Raw genomic sequence first — 16,315 nt, forward strand, 5'->3', positions numbered from 1 at the left:
CAGATCCACTCTCTAGTGATTCGCACTGTGCGGTTCTGCTGTGTATTGCAGTTTCATCCCACTTTTGGAGTGTTTGGCTTCCCATAAAGCTTTATAACTCAATAAAACTGTCTGTGTGATTACAAAGAAGGATTGCTGAAAGATTTGTGCAGATATGATTGACTTCAGCATTTGAAATAAACAACTAAATAAAATTATATGCATAATATTCCTCTCTCCTCTGTTATTGCTTGCATTCCAATGATTACACCTCCGTGTTCCAATGGCGGCAAACTTGCCTAAGTTACTTGCTTTGTACTCTTTCTTATTACCAGCATTCCCTTATTCTCTTCCTCTCATTTCTCTTTGCCATTCCTGCCCCCTTTCTCTCTTTTCTGTGCCCCCTGGACCACATGATTAAAGGACTCCTGCCCAGGACACATTGAGGATGCACAGTAATAATATCTGACCTTTTGAACAATGACCATGTGTGGTTCCACTCTCAAGCAGCACAGAATGAAGAGTGCATCAGAGACACAGACCTGCCTGAGACGTCACTGACTCAGGTCCACCTTTCTTAGTCCTAAAATTCCACATAATGTCTGTCATTCAGCCACTTCAAAATGCTGCTGCTCCCGGGGTTATTTTGTCATGGAAAAATATAATTATATGCCAGTTGCTAGGCAAACACTTTACTCTACTGTGGTCTCTGTCATTGTTATGTTGTGATGTGTGCATGTGCATACGGCTAAAAGAGAGGGAGAACGTAAAATTGTAGATGTGTTTTTTTTTTTTTTTTATGTCGAAAGGTCATTGATGTGCTCCTGTAGATGACGGGGCTTGAAGAGAGGTGCTTTTGTTTTAACCATGAAGGGCCATAAACCATTTTTATGAAAGATAAAAGCGCACATTTTGATTGGCTGATGAGGCGAAAGTGTTCCAGCTGAGGATACTTATGAAGCCATCAACAATGGTGGATTTACAACAGTGTTTCTGAAGAACATTTCATTGTTCTTTTCAGTATGAATGCTAAGCATGAATTGATATCACATAAACCAAATCCATTGAATGCTCAATAGTTCAATTGTCTGTAATGACTGTTTAGGACATTTATTTAGTGGGATGGGTTCTCATTATTTTGGCTTAACCAGCGGTGCCCAATCCTGGAGATACTGCAAAGTTCTGCTTGTACCAGCTAAATAAGATCTCGAGGAACACTTAATTATAGACAGGTGTTTTGGAGCAGCGTTGGAACTCTACAGAATGATTTTTTTTTAATGAAACATACACATTGAAAAAAACGTTTACAATGAGATCAATAACAGCTAATATAGGCTGAATTTTCATTTCATGTGGATTCAGTGATTCTCGAAACGGCTTACAGTGGCAGACCCTGCCCACGTTTGCTCTGAAGTTATCTGTCAATACAATGTCTAAGAATTGGTTTGTGTTGATAAAATACCTCTTGTTTTTCTGCTAGGTTCAACTGTCTACATTTTAATGTGTTTGATATCTTTCTTAGGAAGAAAAACAGAATTGACAGGAATCGTCTGCATTATTCATATAAAGAACTGAAATAAAACTACTCATTAATATATTTTTGAAGGTATCAGCCATGTTTTGAAATATAAAGCTAGTTATTTAGTTTTAAAGGGGTTGCTTGAATGAGGCTAATGCAGAATTAAATATATATGACAGGATCTGTAAAATATGTATAGAATTTCAAAGAATATTCACTTGCTCAGCTTTTGTAGTGATTGTCGGTTTCTCTCAAAATGGGTCAACAAGCATCTGAATAAAGCCTGCTGGATCAGTTTTCACAGAGTGTCATCCTATTCTTAGCTCTTGTTCGTTTGTTGACTCCACATGTAATGTTTCAAAATCTTGAGTGGGATTATTAGTTTGTGTAAGTCCATCCCTTGTCTGTGCTTACGGTAATTAAACATTAGTCACATTTTATGTGCCCTTATCATCCGTAACATCTTCAGGTCTAGACACTCCATTGGGAAATTATTTGTTTAATGAAAAAATCCTGTTAGAAATATTGCTGGAGTCAACAAGACCTCCAGTGTTTTTAAAATCCTGACACTGCCTGTTTATTAATTTCCCACACACACAAAAAAAAATGGCCTGATAACTTTCAGGACATGTGAAAGTTCTGAATGATGTGCTTCAGTGAAATTTATAAGGTCCTTAATTCAGACGTGAAATATTTTGTTGTCCTCATCAAATGATGTCACACCCTTGAGGGTGTCACATAAACGTCAGGTATATCATTTGCAATCTCTGAGGTTGTATTTCAGTGCAAACAAATCAACCTCAGATGAACTTTGCAGAACATCTAGTAGGACACTTCATCACTTTCTTCAGTGAACTTTCTTAAAATGCTACTTATTACTGTAGGAGTAAATCTGAGGGGGGTGCTGTGTGTCATTTGCTCAGCTGAGAGTGAAAGGACGATGCCGCAGCTGTTCTCTCTGATGCAGCGGAGAGCACTGCTGACTCAGATTATGGCTCCCTTATGGTGGCAATAACACATGTGAGCCCCCTCACAATGGCGAGACTTCTCTCTTTTCTCATTAAGTTGAAGAGAAAGTGGGAGTGTGTATATGTGAGATGGTGAGAAAGGAGGAGGAAAAACAGAAAATGAAGAGTGGGTGAACAGAAAGATGGTCGAGATTGAGGAGTCGAGAACAAAAGAGATGGAGAGATGGCTATTGGGAGCGTCAAACTTGGGAGTAGGCAATTCAATGTCAAATGAGTGATTGCCAGGCAAAATGTTGCCACAAATGCAAAGGCCCTCTAAATAAGGATATATTTTTACCCTGGTCCATGGAGAGTGCTGCAAAGTGCTTACGCTGCTGAAACAGGAGAGAGCTTTAAAATGCTCCCTGGACACAGCTAATGGTTCCCTAACCTGCTGTTCATTGTTTTGTTATTCTGACGATACATGCATATTCTGGAAGCTTGAGACTAATGTGTTTGGGCTGTCGAGCTGCGGTTCATTAGAGTTCTTTTGATCTGTGTGTTTCCGTTGAGAAGGCCATTGAAGGATGCAAGAGAAGCAAATCGCGGCATGTTATTTACCTTTAAAGTACAATAATCTTACCTTTGGTATGGTCTCGCATGAACTTCCTGGGCATTCAGTCTTTGTCCTTACAGAAGCAGTTAGTGTGCTTGATGGTTAGTTGTATGATTATCTGTATAATGTCTGTACGGTGATATATATATAATGAAGCAGTTTGCAATTGGTTGTACATTCCTTGCTTTAAAAGCGTCCTGGACTGATGGCCACAGAAATGTTTTCTTCAGTCTCTTTCATCCAATCTGAAAAGGGTCCTGACCTTTATTAAATGGGTATTCTTGCCAACCACACTGAACAAAAATTCGAAAGACTAAGATTACTACTGCTGTAATGAACTGACAAGATTTGAATGAACACTCTGATTCAACTTGTGCTGTCACAATCTGTACCCAATAATAAAATGTTTTTTTTTTTTTTTACTCCTATTATAATACTCACAATCTCGGATGAGTATAAAGTTCCTGACAACCTAGATACTTTCAAACATGAAACCTGTTGAAGTGAATTCTTAAAAAAAATAGGCCGGGTTCAGTGACAAACCAGCACTGACAATTCAGTCGGATGAAAGGCAGACTACATGTAACAGCTTGCAAGACTCAAGACTTTAGTTAACTCTCACAAACTGGCCGTCTCTACAGAGAACAGATGTCTTTACATCACACCTTGCACAATTAAACTATGCCACTACAATTAAAAGAGTTTTTTTGTTTCAGATTCGAACCCCATTAATGAGCTGAAATTCTTTTTTAAGTAAATTGTGTCCAGTAAAACAAAAGGTTTTGAGTTAATATTTAGTGCATGCAAAAACAATACTTTTGAAATCATGCAATAAAATTGAAAGTCATATAATATTCAATATTGTAACTAATGAATCACATAATACAATAAAATAAAAACCAGATGATAATATTTATATAATTGAATAAACCCTTAACTGTTTTCCATTTCAAATAAAGAACTAAAGACAAAAGTTTATTTTGTTTGGTTTTAACGCAACTTTTCATTCTTTTTTTTATCCAGATTACTGTGAAGAGCCACTGATGACATCACTACCCCCGACTTCCTTCCAGAACTCATCAAAATTTTCTGACAGGAGGTCACCACATTATTCTAAACTCAACAGAAGAGATGGTATGTGCTCCTGTCTTCATGTTCTCTTGCCCTGTTTGTATTAAATAACATCCAGTTGTCTGTTTATGTGACTAGAGAATTAAGCAGAAGGGAAATTTGTCCTTGTCAGGAAAAGTGTTGACGTATAGCTTTTTCTTTGTATGAATACCTAACGTAATGCGATTTAGCTTCCACAAACATTGCAAAAAAGTATTAGAAGACTTTATACTTTCATTGGAGGGAATATAACAGTCCGCTGTTATCCATGAGCAGTACTGATGTGAAAAGTTCTGGTGATTAGCTGTACCTGAAGCAAGATTTGAAAATGTTTTAGAAGTCATTTCTTAACACATAGACAAACATAAATCTCTACTGACAATATGCAACTGCAATATGATAACATATAGACAAACATACTTGCAATATGCAAAAAACATACAACTTGCAAAAAACATACAACTTGCAATATGCAATATGATAACACATAGACAAACATAAATCTCTACTGACAATATGCAACTTATTTATAACCACTCAAAATGTAGATATAAAGGAAGCTAAAGAAACTGAAAGAAGTTTAGAAACTTATTCTTATGGTAATCAAATTTAAATTGTAATGGGTGTTTTTCCTCTTAATGCCGGTGTCAATGAATATTCGAATCAGTGTTGTTTGTCAATTGTCAAGCAACAGCTATTCTTTTCCAGGTCTGTATTTTCCAAAAGAAGAATAAGCCTAGGTAGATTGGGACCAATGGTCTCTTTGATCTACTAGGTTTACAATGCCTTTAGGAAATACAGAACTGGTTCGCTTTTTGAATAACACCATATCCTAACCAGACTTGATGCGACGCCACAACACGCGATTAAAAGGCATCTTTTTTTATATTTCCGTGACATTGCGGCTGGAACAACACCTTACAAGGTATGACAATGATAGACTCATGTACCGATTATTTTCTTTATTTAATGTTAAAAGCATTTATTACTGAAAGCTACAATGAATAATTCACCTCAGATCTTGAAAACAAAGCAATGGCTGTGATTTTGATTGATTGTGTCACTTTTTGTAGTCGTGTTATATCTGGGGGTCTGCTTAGGACACGGTGTAAGATTTTCCTTACATGAAAGTGAAGTGAAAGGAAAGTTTAGCCAAAATGAATATTCTGTAATCCCCCTCAAGTCATTCCAAACCTGTGTAAGTTTTTTCTTCTGTGGTACGTAAAATATGATATTTTGATTTGAGATCTATCTCAGTGGGTTTTTGGACACAGAAAAGTCAGTCCTAATTGAAAAAAGTGGAACATGGCATGGCACATGGAAAATGGAACAATATGAGGGTGAGTAAATGATGATTTTATTTTTGGGTGAACTCACTGTATCCCTTCTCATCAGAAATGCTGGTGGATTGAGGTTTCCAGAACAACAACAGCCCCAAAAACCATCGGGATCAAACCCAGAAGGAGTATAATGGCTGCTCATGATTTGCTTAATGATCCTAAAACATTCACAGACAAAGTATTTTGCCAGACTGAGCTTTGCCAAAGCACGAGGTATAACAAGAGGACTGTATAAATTATGGCTAAGCAAACGTGTTGTGGTTTTTACTTCAGGGAGGTGAAGAGCAGTTTGATTAATGCAACCTAACAATCAGCAGCTGATTACAGTCTGAAGAAGCACTTGAGAAAACTCCCCAGCCAATTATGCAGTTAAGCATAGACAGGCCAGAAATACCAGCTTATGTTGAGGCCCTTTGAGAGTGTTGTTTTGTGCATTGTAAGTTGTTTGACCTCATGGGCCAAACACACTTCAAGAACTTCTTTATGATGCTTGGTGGCACTCGCAAATTATCACAATACCAAACTTTGAAGTAGATTCGTAACTTTTTGGATTAACAGTGTCTTCTAGCGGTAATAAGTGGGGCTACGATATGGCGGCTTGCCCTTGTCACCCCCAAGGCATTTCTTTTTCTCATCATGCCTCTTTCTTAGTAACAGCAGGAGGTTTTCTTTCACTGTGAGACACAGACAGGCAGCCCGTTCCCAGTCACTGCCAGCCTGATCCAAACGTGTGCAGATACCAAATGTTATCTTTAGATCTATCCATCTATTTATTATCTGTCTCTGATTGTCATTAGAATACAAGGTCTGTAAGTTGTCATTTATGTCTGTGCCTGTTATTTATGCCAGGTTGGAAATTATTTAATAAATGAAACAAACCGCCCATGCTAAAAAATTTATTTTCTGGATGCACATACTAAAAGAATCTTATCTGTCTTCTCATGGAGCCTACGGTAAAATCCAACAAGTTCAGAGTGTTCACCCTGACCTTGTGGGAAAATCTTTACAGATGATATGTACCTAGTCACTGAACAGCACTGATAAAGCATTTAGTATCCAGCCATCTTGTTCTGACTTGCCCCGAGGCAACCCTGTCACACCTGACCTTGAGGGTTTCCTTTTTCCACACCAGCTTTATGTCCTCTTTAAAAGCAACTTGAGCTAGAGGCGTGCAATATTGACACAAATGATTAACAATAATGATAATTAAACAACATTTTGCTCAGTGGTTTTGTGCTGTTACCTTGACTGGTTTATGCATGTCATGGACAGCTGACTCCCGAAGCCTTTCATATTCTACATATTCTGTGCAGTGAATTATTCACAATATTTGCAATATTTGATCCTTTAAACTGATTTCCAGGGGACTTTTTTAGATGGATGCATAATCTTTGATGTCAAATTCTTACATTTAATCAATAAATTCAATTAAAATAATAAGACACTGTTACAGTCAAATTAAATCTGTATCCATATTTTCACTGCAGAAGTGGCACAGAAGCTGTATCTGAAGTGGCATTTACACAGACTTTTTAATGCAGCTCAGAGGTGGACTGAATGCATTTACAACTGCTTAAATAGAAAAATAAAACAATACTATAAATATGAAATGAGATGAGTCATTAACTCAAACAGTTTATTGAAACAATACATTCAAACAGTTTGTTCAAACAGCAGATTCATTCTATCATTGAATCATTTATTAAATTGATCCATTCAAAACACTGATTTTTTCAGTATCCAAACACTGCTGTGTGTTTCTTGGCGACCCAAAACAGCTGTGGTTTAATTATACATTTTTTTGTTGACAATATTGTGTCTTAAATGTAACTCAAAATATTAATGCACCGCTAAAACAATAATTATGATATTTTTGTAGACAATACATATCAAACGACATAACATGCTAATTTATTTGGCAGATTCAGATCTTTACAGGCTGCACTTTTTCTGCAAATTTTTGCATTTGATAACATGGGCAGTGTTCTTTATTGTTGTTCCAAGGTTTGTGTTATTTCTTTTCTATCATGCCACTTGCAGAAATCAAACACAACTCCTTTAATATAATAATACCGCTTGCTTGATTTATAGATTGTCCTCTCTGCTAGCATTCTTCCTGTAGGTACCGTTTCCAGAATTCTGGCAAAATAAAAAGAAAAGGAGGTGGGTACTCAGTAGGTCTGCGTGGGTGGACAAATATTTCCAAGAATTCTGTGAAGTGTGTGTGAGACCTGCTTTTATTTTTACTCTGTACTGAACAAGAGATGCAGAAAACCATGCAACTAGAACAACTATAAGACATGCAAGTGTAGAAATATGCTGTGTAATTTCCAAATTGCCTTTTTTTAACCGCAGTAATATTATACTGCACTGAGGTCTGTCAACTCTCCTCTAGGGATTGTAGGATTTCTATCTCAAAAAGAGAGAGACTGAGCCACAAAACTACTGGAACAAATTTAATTCATTTTTTTCTCTGACCACTAAGCTTCAGTCCTGTCAGCATGATGAACAGGAGTATGAAATCTTAGTGAGTGCTTGAATTGTGGGGAAAATTATGCTTAAACTCTGTTTCTTTCCTCTGCACTTTTTTTCTTCTTCAAATCACTGGCTCTGGATCTGTCCCTGTAGGTGATGGGGGTTGGTCTCCGAATGGAAAAGACCAACAGCCTTGGCTACAGCTGGACCTACGGGACAGGTTGAAAGTCACATCTATTGCTACCCAGGGTCGCTGGGGCAGCTCTGACTGGGTGGCCCGCTACCAGCTACAGTATAGTGACTCTGGACGAACCTGGAGACCATATAGACAAGAGGATGTGATATGGGTGAGTCTAGCTAATCTCTGGAACATTGCCTAGACATTATGCATTGTTTGAATAATGGGACACCAATGATAAGAAACCTTTAGCACAAGTGAGAAATGAGACCATAGCAACCATATCTAAATAGAAGAGACTATTTACCGGTACCAGTTGGTACTAAAAACAAATTGACGGTATCAACATTTCTGCAGTACCTGGTATATTCGATACCTGTTGATAGACGCTGCTCTTGTTTGTGTTTGTTTGAATGCTCTCTGAGCATCAAAGGTTTATATTTACAGCGTTTCTTTCTTTATATGCATTGTAGCCCATCACAAGCATATCTGTTGAGGATGTGAACACAATGACATTAGTGGTGTCAGTCAGCAAGTTAGTCAGAATCTGCTTAACACACCACTGAAAACAAACGCACGCTCGCGAATCCTTTCATTATAACCAACAAAGTACTAACACAATGTAAATAAGAGATTAATTGTACAAGTAAGAGTTTTCGCAAGAAGGCAGCATTCAGTGAACTTGCACTTTAGATACTGAGTACGTAAAAAAATTGTTGATAACTCAAAAAAAAAAAACAGCTTATTGAGATAACCCTTTGTCCTGGTTTATGCCTACTGATAACCCAGCAACGCAAGTAAGCCGCGTTTACAAGACTTTATTAATTTATTTATTTATATCCCAGCAGTGATGTCAAAATGTAACCATTCGTGTATCAGACTGAGTATTCCATTTGTTATGTCTGTTGTGATGTTAAATAAAGCATTAAAACTGAAGAGTGTTCCAACATGTCAACGGGAAACTTACGGACTGATATTATCCTCTCATGCAGTTACAGATTCAGCATTTTAACTGTGGCACTACTGCACGAGATGAGAACTATTTTTTTTATATAATTTCTTGGGTCAGGAAAGAGTTTATTAGTTGTTAGTTTAGATATTTCCTCATCCCCTACAACGAAACACTCGCTCTTTGGATGCAGTAAGGGTACTTTCCTGACAAATTTTACATATGCGCACTTCAATAAACCGACAGAACGCAGGTTAATGTTTTTACATGCCAGGAGAATTCGGGGTGAAGGGCCAAAAATATAGTTTATGCTTAAGCCGTTTGTGACTTTACTCCGATAAAGGAAAACGGGATTACGCATTTCATGACCACATGCTTTGTCAGCTTATTAAACATAAATGGGGTTAGAATGTGCATGTAAACGCGCTCATTGACAGCCTTAGTGATTATAAAGGGAGGGCACTTCTCTTGCTTTCTGTTTATTACCCATTCACAATCTGAATACAATTTTTGTTTTTCATGCTGCTAAGTACATTGTAAATTTTCTGGTTTGAAAACCATATTTAAATGCACAATTGAATCGAAATCTCGCTATGATTGACTGTGATAACCAACGGACGAGACAAAACCGGACACAATTTTTTAAAGTACTTAATGCTCTGGTACCAAAATCGGTACAGAGAACAATGACATTTTACTGGCATTGGTACAGACTATTGAAATTATGGTTACACTTTATTTTACAGTACATGTAATTAGAGTGTGCTTAAAGTGTAGTTACCCAAGAAAGTACTGGTAATATAAGGTACCTACATGGGTCAGGTATAGGGGTAGGTTCAGGGTTAGTACCTAGTTATAACCCAGTTATTGTAATTGCTATAATAAGTAAATAGTATGTACATGCGGAACAGGACTGTAACAGCACTGTTTTTGTACCTTGACAACCCTAGAAGAGCTTGACACACTCATAAACACTGTTTTCAGGGAAGACAATATTTAGCATATGCTTTTGATCCGTAGCTATATAAAGTGTATTTCTATAGAAAGCCATTCATTATGTACTATCATAGTATTTATTATTTTGAAATACCTTTATTTTGATCATCCACTTTAGACATCTGACTAACTATAACTAACTCTCATTAGAGTAATATTTGACTGTAGTAGACTGTTAGGTTAGGTGTTAGGTTTCAGATAAATAGAATAAGTTGCAAAGTTACTTATAGTCAGTAGAATGTCTGAATGTTTTTGATGGGGACCATCAAAATAAAGTGTTAGCAAGTATTAAGCAGATCAGTCTACTAATAATCTAATGATAGTTAGTTGATGTTTAGTTGTAAAGTTGCTTATAGTTAGTAAAATGTCTAAAGTGGACCATTAAAATAGTGTTACCTAAGCTTTTATTTTTATTTCAGTTTTAGTAATTTTGTACTTCTACTTATTTTTTTCAGTTAGTTGCCAGGGCCCCATTTATAATTTTCGTTTAAGTAACTAGCACACTGATTCTCTGTATAGTGCCACCTTGACTTCTGCTTATGGGCATAATAATGCAAGATATGATCATTGCTACTAACCAATTCATGTGTTGAGTTGTTGATCATTGCTACAGTACTTACCAATTCATGGGTCGCCTGCAAACTTTATTTTTAGTTTGAGTCTTTTACTCCATTTGATTGTCAAATATTCCAGCCTATATTTTGACTCAAATTACAGGAATCTGAATGGCATGTGTGTGGCATTGATGCAAGATGCAATGAAGCACAAGGCATTATGATGAACTGCGTTCAGTGATGGAATTTTGTTTGGAATATGTTGATAAATGATTCTCCCTGTCTGAGATCAATAAAACACACTCTGGGTCACTTAAGACCTGTCAGTGCATGCGGCACATACAAATGATTCATTAGACTATGTTAATTAATCCTGCAGTTCTCTTGTGGCTTGTTTTGGTGAAGTGATTTTCCACAGAGAGGAAATTTAAATGGATCTTATCTCCATCTTGTATTGAGTTCCATCCTCTTATTTTGAGTACATTTCACTTTCCTTCAGACTAAAAAAGAAAGTGCAAGTAAAATTTCCCATAAATGTCAATCAATCTTGTGTTCTTGCTTTTCTTCCTAATGAACTGATGGGAGGGAATATTACTTATTAATGAATTCTAAGTATCCAGAGACCACTGTGAAAATGCTGGTGACACATTGAATTGAACATTAATTATTCTGAAGGACATCTTTCTAATTTGCTTAATTATTTTAGATTATTGATTAATAAGATGGATATTTGTCCACTGGGAAGACATAATAGTAATTTGAGCTGAATACATTTTTGTGCATCAATCAAGCCCTGTTGAGAGACGTGCACATGTGATACCTGTCATACCTGTGACTTCTATGATGTATAACAGTTGGTTGACCAAGTTTCAGCATAGAAATACAAAAGGAATCCATTTGTTCAGCCTCCGGCCTTCCAGCAGGTTTTTTTTCACCTTGAAATATCAAGTCTGTCACCAACCGAGATGGTGTAAGCTATGGTGTGGCCAAAAGGAGATGCATGCGAAAGGAGAAACTGAGCTTGTTGGGCACACACTGGCAATAGGACCTTGAATTTTGCTTGTTTACCCATTCAGAGGAGGAAACCATCTCACAGAGGTGCCAGTCTGTGCCAAGGTGAGCTGCCATGCCAGCTGAAGCAGATGCCAGTGAGCCAGACAGACAGAATCCGATGCCATCTGTTTAACGCCAAAATACAGTCATCCACTTTAACTAAACCGGAACACGCTGCCCATTAGATAAGGGTCTTCTCATCATTACTGCCCACCAGCTTCTAGCTGTTAATCATGGTAAACATGTGAGTCAGTAAGTCAATATAAATCCAAATGGTGTGATTCTCCCTCTTACATTTACGAAGGTATTTACGAAGCCATTCTGACTGTGCATTTGTGCGTTAATGATTTTGGATTGTTAATGTACATCTGTATGGCTACACGCGAAGTATGACACTGTTTGAAAATAATTATCTATTGGCACGGAAGGGTTGAGGCTAATGGATGGAAGAGAACAGGAAAATACAGCGGTGATTCTGCAAAGAGAACATTTTTCATGATTCATTCTTTTGTCATTATTTCAGAAATGCTGCTGCGCATTTTTTTTTTATCATGAAGTTTTTGTTGCGCAGATATCCCTCTCTCCCTTTCCCACCATCTATGTGAGAGCTTTCTAGGGCCTGGAGTACAGCTGAGGTTTTATTCCTGCTGGCACAAAGCATTTTATTCTCACCACAGCATGAAGGTGGTGCGATTTGACAATTAAATCCTACATTAGTCACCATCCCCTCTACCTGCCTCACCTGCCTTTTCAACAGCTGTACAGTACCTTTCGCTCCTTTACTTTGCTTTCATCTATATCTATATCTTGACTTTTGCCTCCTGTGTGCATGTGAGAGAGAAGAAAGCAGTTGAGAATCATTATAAAGGCATCCACAATCCAAGCAAAGAGCTAGAGTGAGTGGGTTACATGCAGTATTGATTAATAGTACATTTTATTACTTCTGTGTACAGAAAAGGTACCCAAGCACATTTTCTGCCAAAGCAGGTGTGTACACATATACTTTTATTCTTAGCCTCACTTTAATGTTAATTAATCCGTTTTTTGTTTAGTTTTTTTCTTTGTTTTTTTTTCTTTGAGAAGCAGTATATACCTATGAAAAGTAGGTATAGGAAAAGGGCTCACACACACTACCATTCAAAATTATTATTTTTTTTAAAGAAAGGAATACGTATTCAGCACATACTTACCTGATGACAATACGTTGGCAATAAATATTTTTCATACGTTTTTGCAAGTACGGATAGTGTGCGGGAGTTCTTTGTTTTTTAATTAGGATGTGCAAAAGAATTCTATTTGAAATAAATGCTTATGCATTTTCTATTCATTAAAGAATCCTGCAAAAAAAAAAAAAAAAAATTACAGAAGATATACCACAAAAATATTACGCTGCCGATTGTTTTAAATTTTTATAATTATAAGAACTATTTGAGCACCAAATCAGCATCGTAGAATAGTTTATTAAGGATGAAGTTATTTTAGATTGTAAACGTAATATTTCACAGCATTACTGTTTTTACTGTATTTTTGATCAAATTAATGCATTATTGGTGCGCTACAGAGCCTTTCGAAAACAAAATCTTACTGACCCCAAACTTTTAATTAGGGATGCACCAAATTTCGGCCACCGAAAATTAGCGGCCAAAAATGGCATTTTCGTTTTTTGGCCGAATGAGAAAAAAGGCCACAAATATGCTGCCCCTCCCCTCTGTGTTCAGCGATCAGGTTTGACTCTGGCACTGCATGTTTTGTAACTTTGCGAGCGGCTCCGCTTCCAAAGATGCACAACTTCAAAGTGACTAGTAAATGTTCCACTGCACACTATTCTCAGTCGCTCACGGCCCAAACGCTCCACTAATGGACCGTTCACCCAGTCTAATTTTTGTGTGTTACTTTAAAGGGGTGGTATAATGCCCCTTTTTACAATATGTAAAATAATTCTCTGATGTCCCCAGAGTGTGTTTGTGAAGTTTTAGCTCATAATACCCCACAGATAATGTTTTACAGCATGTTAAAATTGTCCCTTTTTGAGGGTCAGTCTTTTTGTGTGTCCCTTTAAATGCAAATGAGCTGCTGCTTCCGGCACAAAGGGCGGAACTTCAAGAGCTTGTGTGTGTGTGTGTGTGTGTGTGTGTGTGTGTGTGTCCCTTTAAATGCAAATGAGCTGCTGCTTCCGGCACAAAGGGCGGAACTTCAAGAGCTTGTGTGTGTGTGTGTGTGTGTGTGTGTGTGTGTGTGTGTGTGTGTGTGTGTGTGTGTGTGTGTGTGTGTGTGTGTGTGTGTGTGTGTGTGTGTTAGCATATTAGCTAAGGGTGTCACGATTCTCCAAATCCTCGATTCGATTACATTTTCGATTCTAAAGTCACGTTTCGATTCGATTCTCGATTTGTTTGATTGTAAAAAAAAATTGCATCACAATAAGTGTATTGTGATTGTCACTAACATTTTAGTAACTAAACTGAATTTTATTAGGTTTAGTGACAACATGTTACAATGTTTACATGGTACAATTTCTGGTAAGCTACACTTTTTTATTATTTCAATTCAATTCAATTATTGTGATTTGATTTAATATTGACTCATTTGGATAAATATTAGGTAGGCTACACAAGATAGGCGTTAATTTGTCTCAAAAAAAAAAAAACTCACCTAATGCTGTAAACATACAGAGAGCCCTATCAGCTGGTAGTAGGCTATTAGGTTAAAAATTATTAAATATAATGTGTTTTTTTATTATAATAACAACTTTGTTTAATGAAGTAAAAAATATAATATGTAATATAGAACACATATTTAGCAAAATACTCTCTATAGCTATTTTTTCTTGCCAACTACGTGCTGTAGCCTATTATGGTCATTAAATGGCTTTCCTGAGGTAAATGTGACATGTTCTCCAGCTATGTTATTGACCTTTTCACGCTGATGAAAAACACTGATTGATCGATATTATGTATGAGGAATATACATTTCGGTAAGTTGTACTGTATCCTTTAACAGTGTTCGTGTTTTTTTTTACTATTAGCTAGTAGAGATGATCGGGTCACGTGCGCTAGGGATCTGTCACGTAACATTTACAAGCGCCAAAATGGTATTTATTGTTTGAATTTCGTAATAAAATTGACAGAATCTGAGAGCTGAGATTTTTTTTATATCATAAAGTAACCTGCTCTAGTCTGTCGGTCTCCGTGTCCTCTTTGCTTCGCGATTTTTCTGTGCGTGAGAGCGTGTGAAAAGTGTCAATTGCGTGTGTCTCAGGTGAATGCGTGAGAGTTGGCAGACTCGCAGCACTTCAAAACGTGTGGTTTTTTTTCCGCTTGGCAAGCCGAGCTGACGTGACATGGGGGCGTGACAGCATCGACGATTCCATTTTTTGATTCGATAATCGAGATTGAGCATTAATTTCGATCGATTTCGATTTAAAATCGAAATCGTGACACCCTTAATATTAGCATATCTGTCATGATAATCTATAAAATCGCTCTTGTGGGATGCCTACAGAGTGACATGCTATTGCATTTGTGTTATGTACTATATTGCATGTGAAAAGACGAATGCAACAGCTTGAGCAGACTCACAAATGTGCTCTAAGACTCTTCCTCTTCTCAACATAGAGCAGGAAAATACAGCGGGTGTGTGTTCCCGGGGCGGGGTTTATGTAAATTTTAGAGTTAGTGATGTCACTAACCCGGGAGGAATATAGTGTAGTCCCTACCATTTCTTTAAAAGCAAATATCTTCCTTTGCTTTGAACTTTGAACGTTGTAAGTTTGCAGATGTTGTTTATGCTCAAACAGCAACATTACACTCTAACTAAAGTTAGAAAAGTGAAATCATAATCAACCACCCCTTTAAATAAACGTGTGGTTATTTTATTTCATTGGCTTGTAATTTTTAAATTCAGATTCATTAAATTATTGTATTTAATTAAAACATCTTATAATAATACAATTATACAAAAAAAAAGTAAAATAAGAAATTAATTTTTTTTTTTTTTTTTTTTTTAAAGGCTTTTTTTTTTTTTTTAAGGTTTCGGTATCGGTTTTCGGCCAAGTGCAGTTTTCAGTTTCGGTTCAGGAAGAAGCTTTTTCAAGAAATTTCAGTTTCGGCCCAGAATTTTCATTCAGGTTCATCACTTCTTTTGAACTGTGGTGTCTGGACAGCCATTTAAAATCAATTGAAGCACAATAAATACTAGTTTAATAGGCCTAGATGACATATGATCAGCTTCATTTTTATGTAGAATCTATTCCAGACCAAAATGTAATGGACATGCTTTTTGTTACTATAAGTAAGGCATACTGCAGAGTAATTTACTTATTCAAATTCTATCATAGACTAAATCCATGTTTCCAAGGCCACTGGGAGTCTTGCATACACATGACTCTAAATACTGCTTTAAATTTAGAAAGAAAAAAGTGCATACTTATGAATCATACTTATGTATGTGTGCGTGTGTGTGTGTGTGTGTGTGCTGATACCTTTGCCACTGCTGTAGTGTCACTGAAATGAGGCATGACGTGAAGCAGCGTGACAATACAGGAAACCACATCCACTTCATATCTAAATTCAGTATCCTCCTCAGTCTTTAAATGCACACACA

At 36.8% G+C, this 16,315-nt stretch overlaps 1 protein-coding gene across 4 annotated transcripts in view; it reads left to right on the top strand.

Annotated features, from left to right (window-relative positions):
• Window positions 1–16,315, top strand: part of cntnap5l (contactin associated protein family member 5 like) — a 62,253-nt gene that overhangs the window by 13,326 nt on the left and 32,612 nt on the right. For all 4 annotated transcript variants that reach the window (XR_013819717.1, XM_079857626.1, XM_079857628.1 and 1 more), the window contains exons 2-3: window positions 4,085–4,195; window positions 8,140–8,333. Coding sequence is in view for 3 of the 4 variants with exons in the window: in XM_079857626.1 (XP_079713752.1) it covers window positions 4,085–4,195; window positions 8,140–8,333 (305 nt within the window). In the remaining variant the exon portion in view is untranslated. The remainder of the gene's footprint in view (window positions 1–4,084; window positions 4,196–8,139; window positions 8,334–16,315) is intronic.

Source organism: Squalius cephalus (assembly GCF_949319135.1).
Source record: "Squalius cephalus genome assembly, chromosome: 22".
NCBI classification, from domain to species: domain Eukaryota; kingdom Metazoa; phylum Chordata; class Actinopteri; order Cypriniformes; family Leuciscidae; genus Squalius; species Squalius cephalus.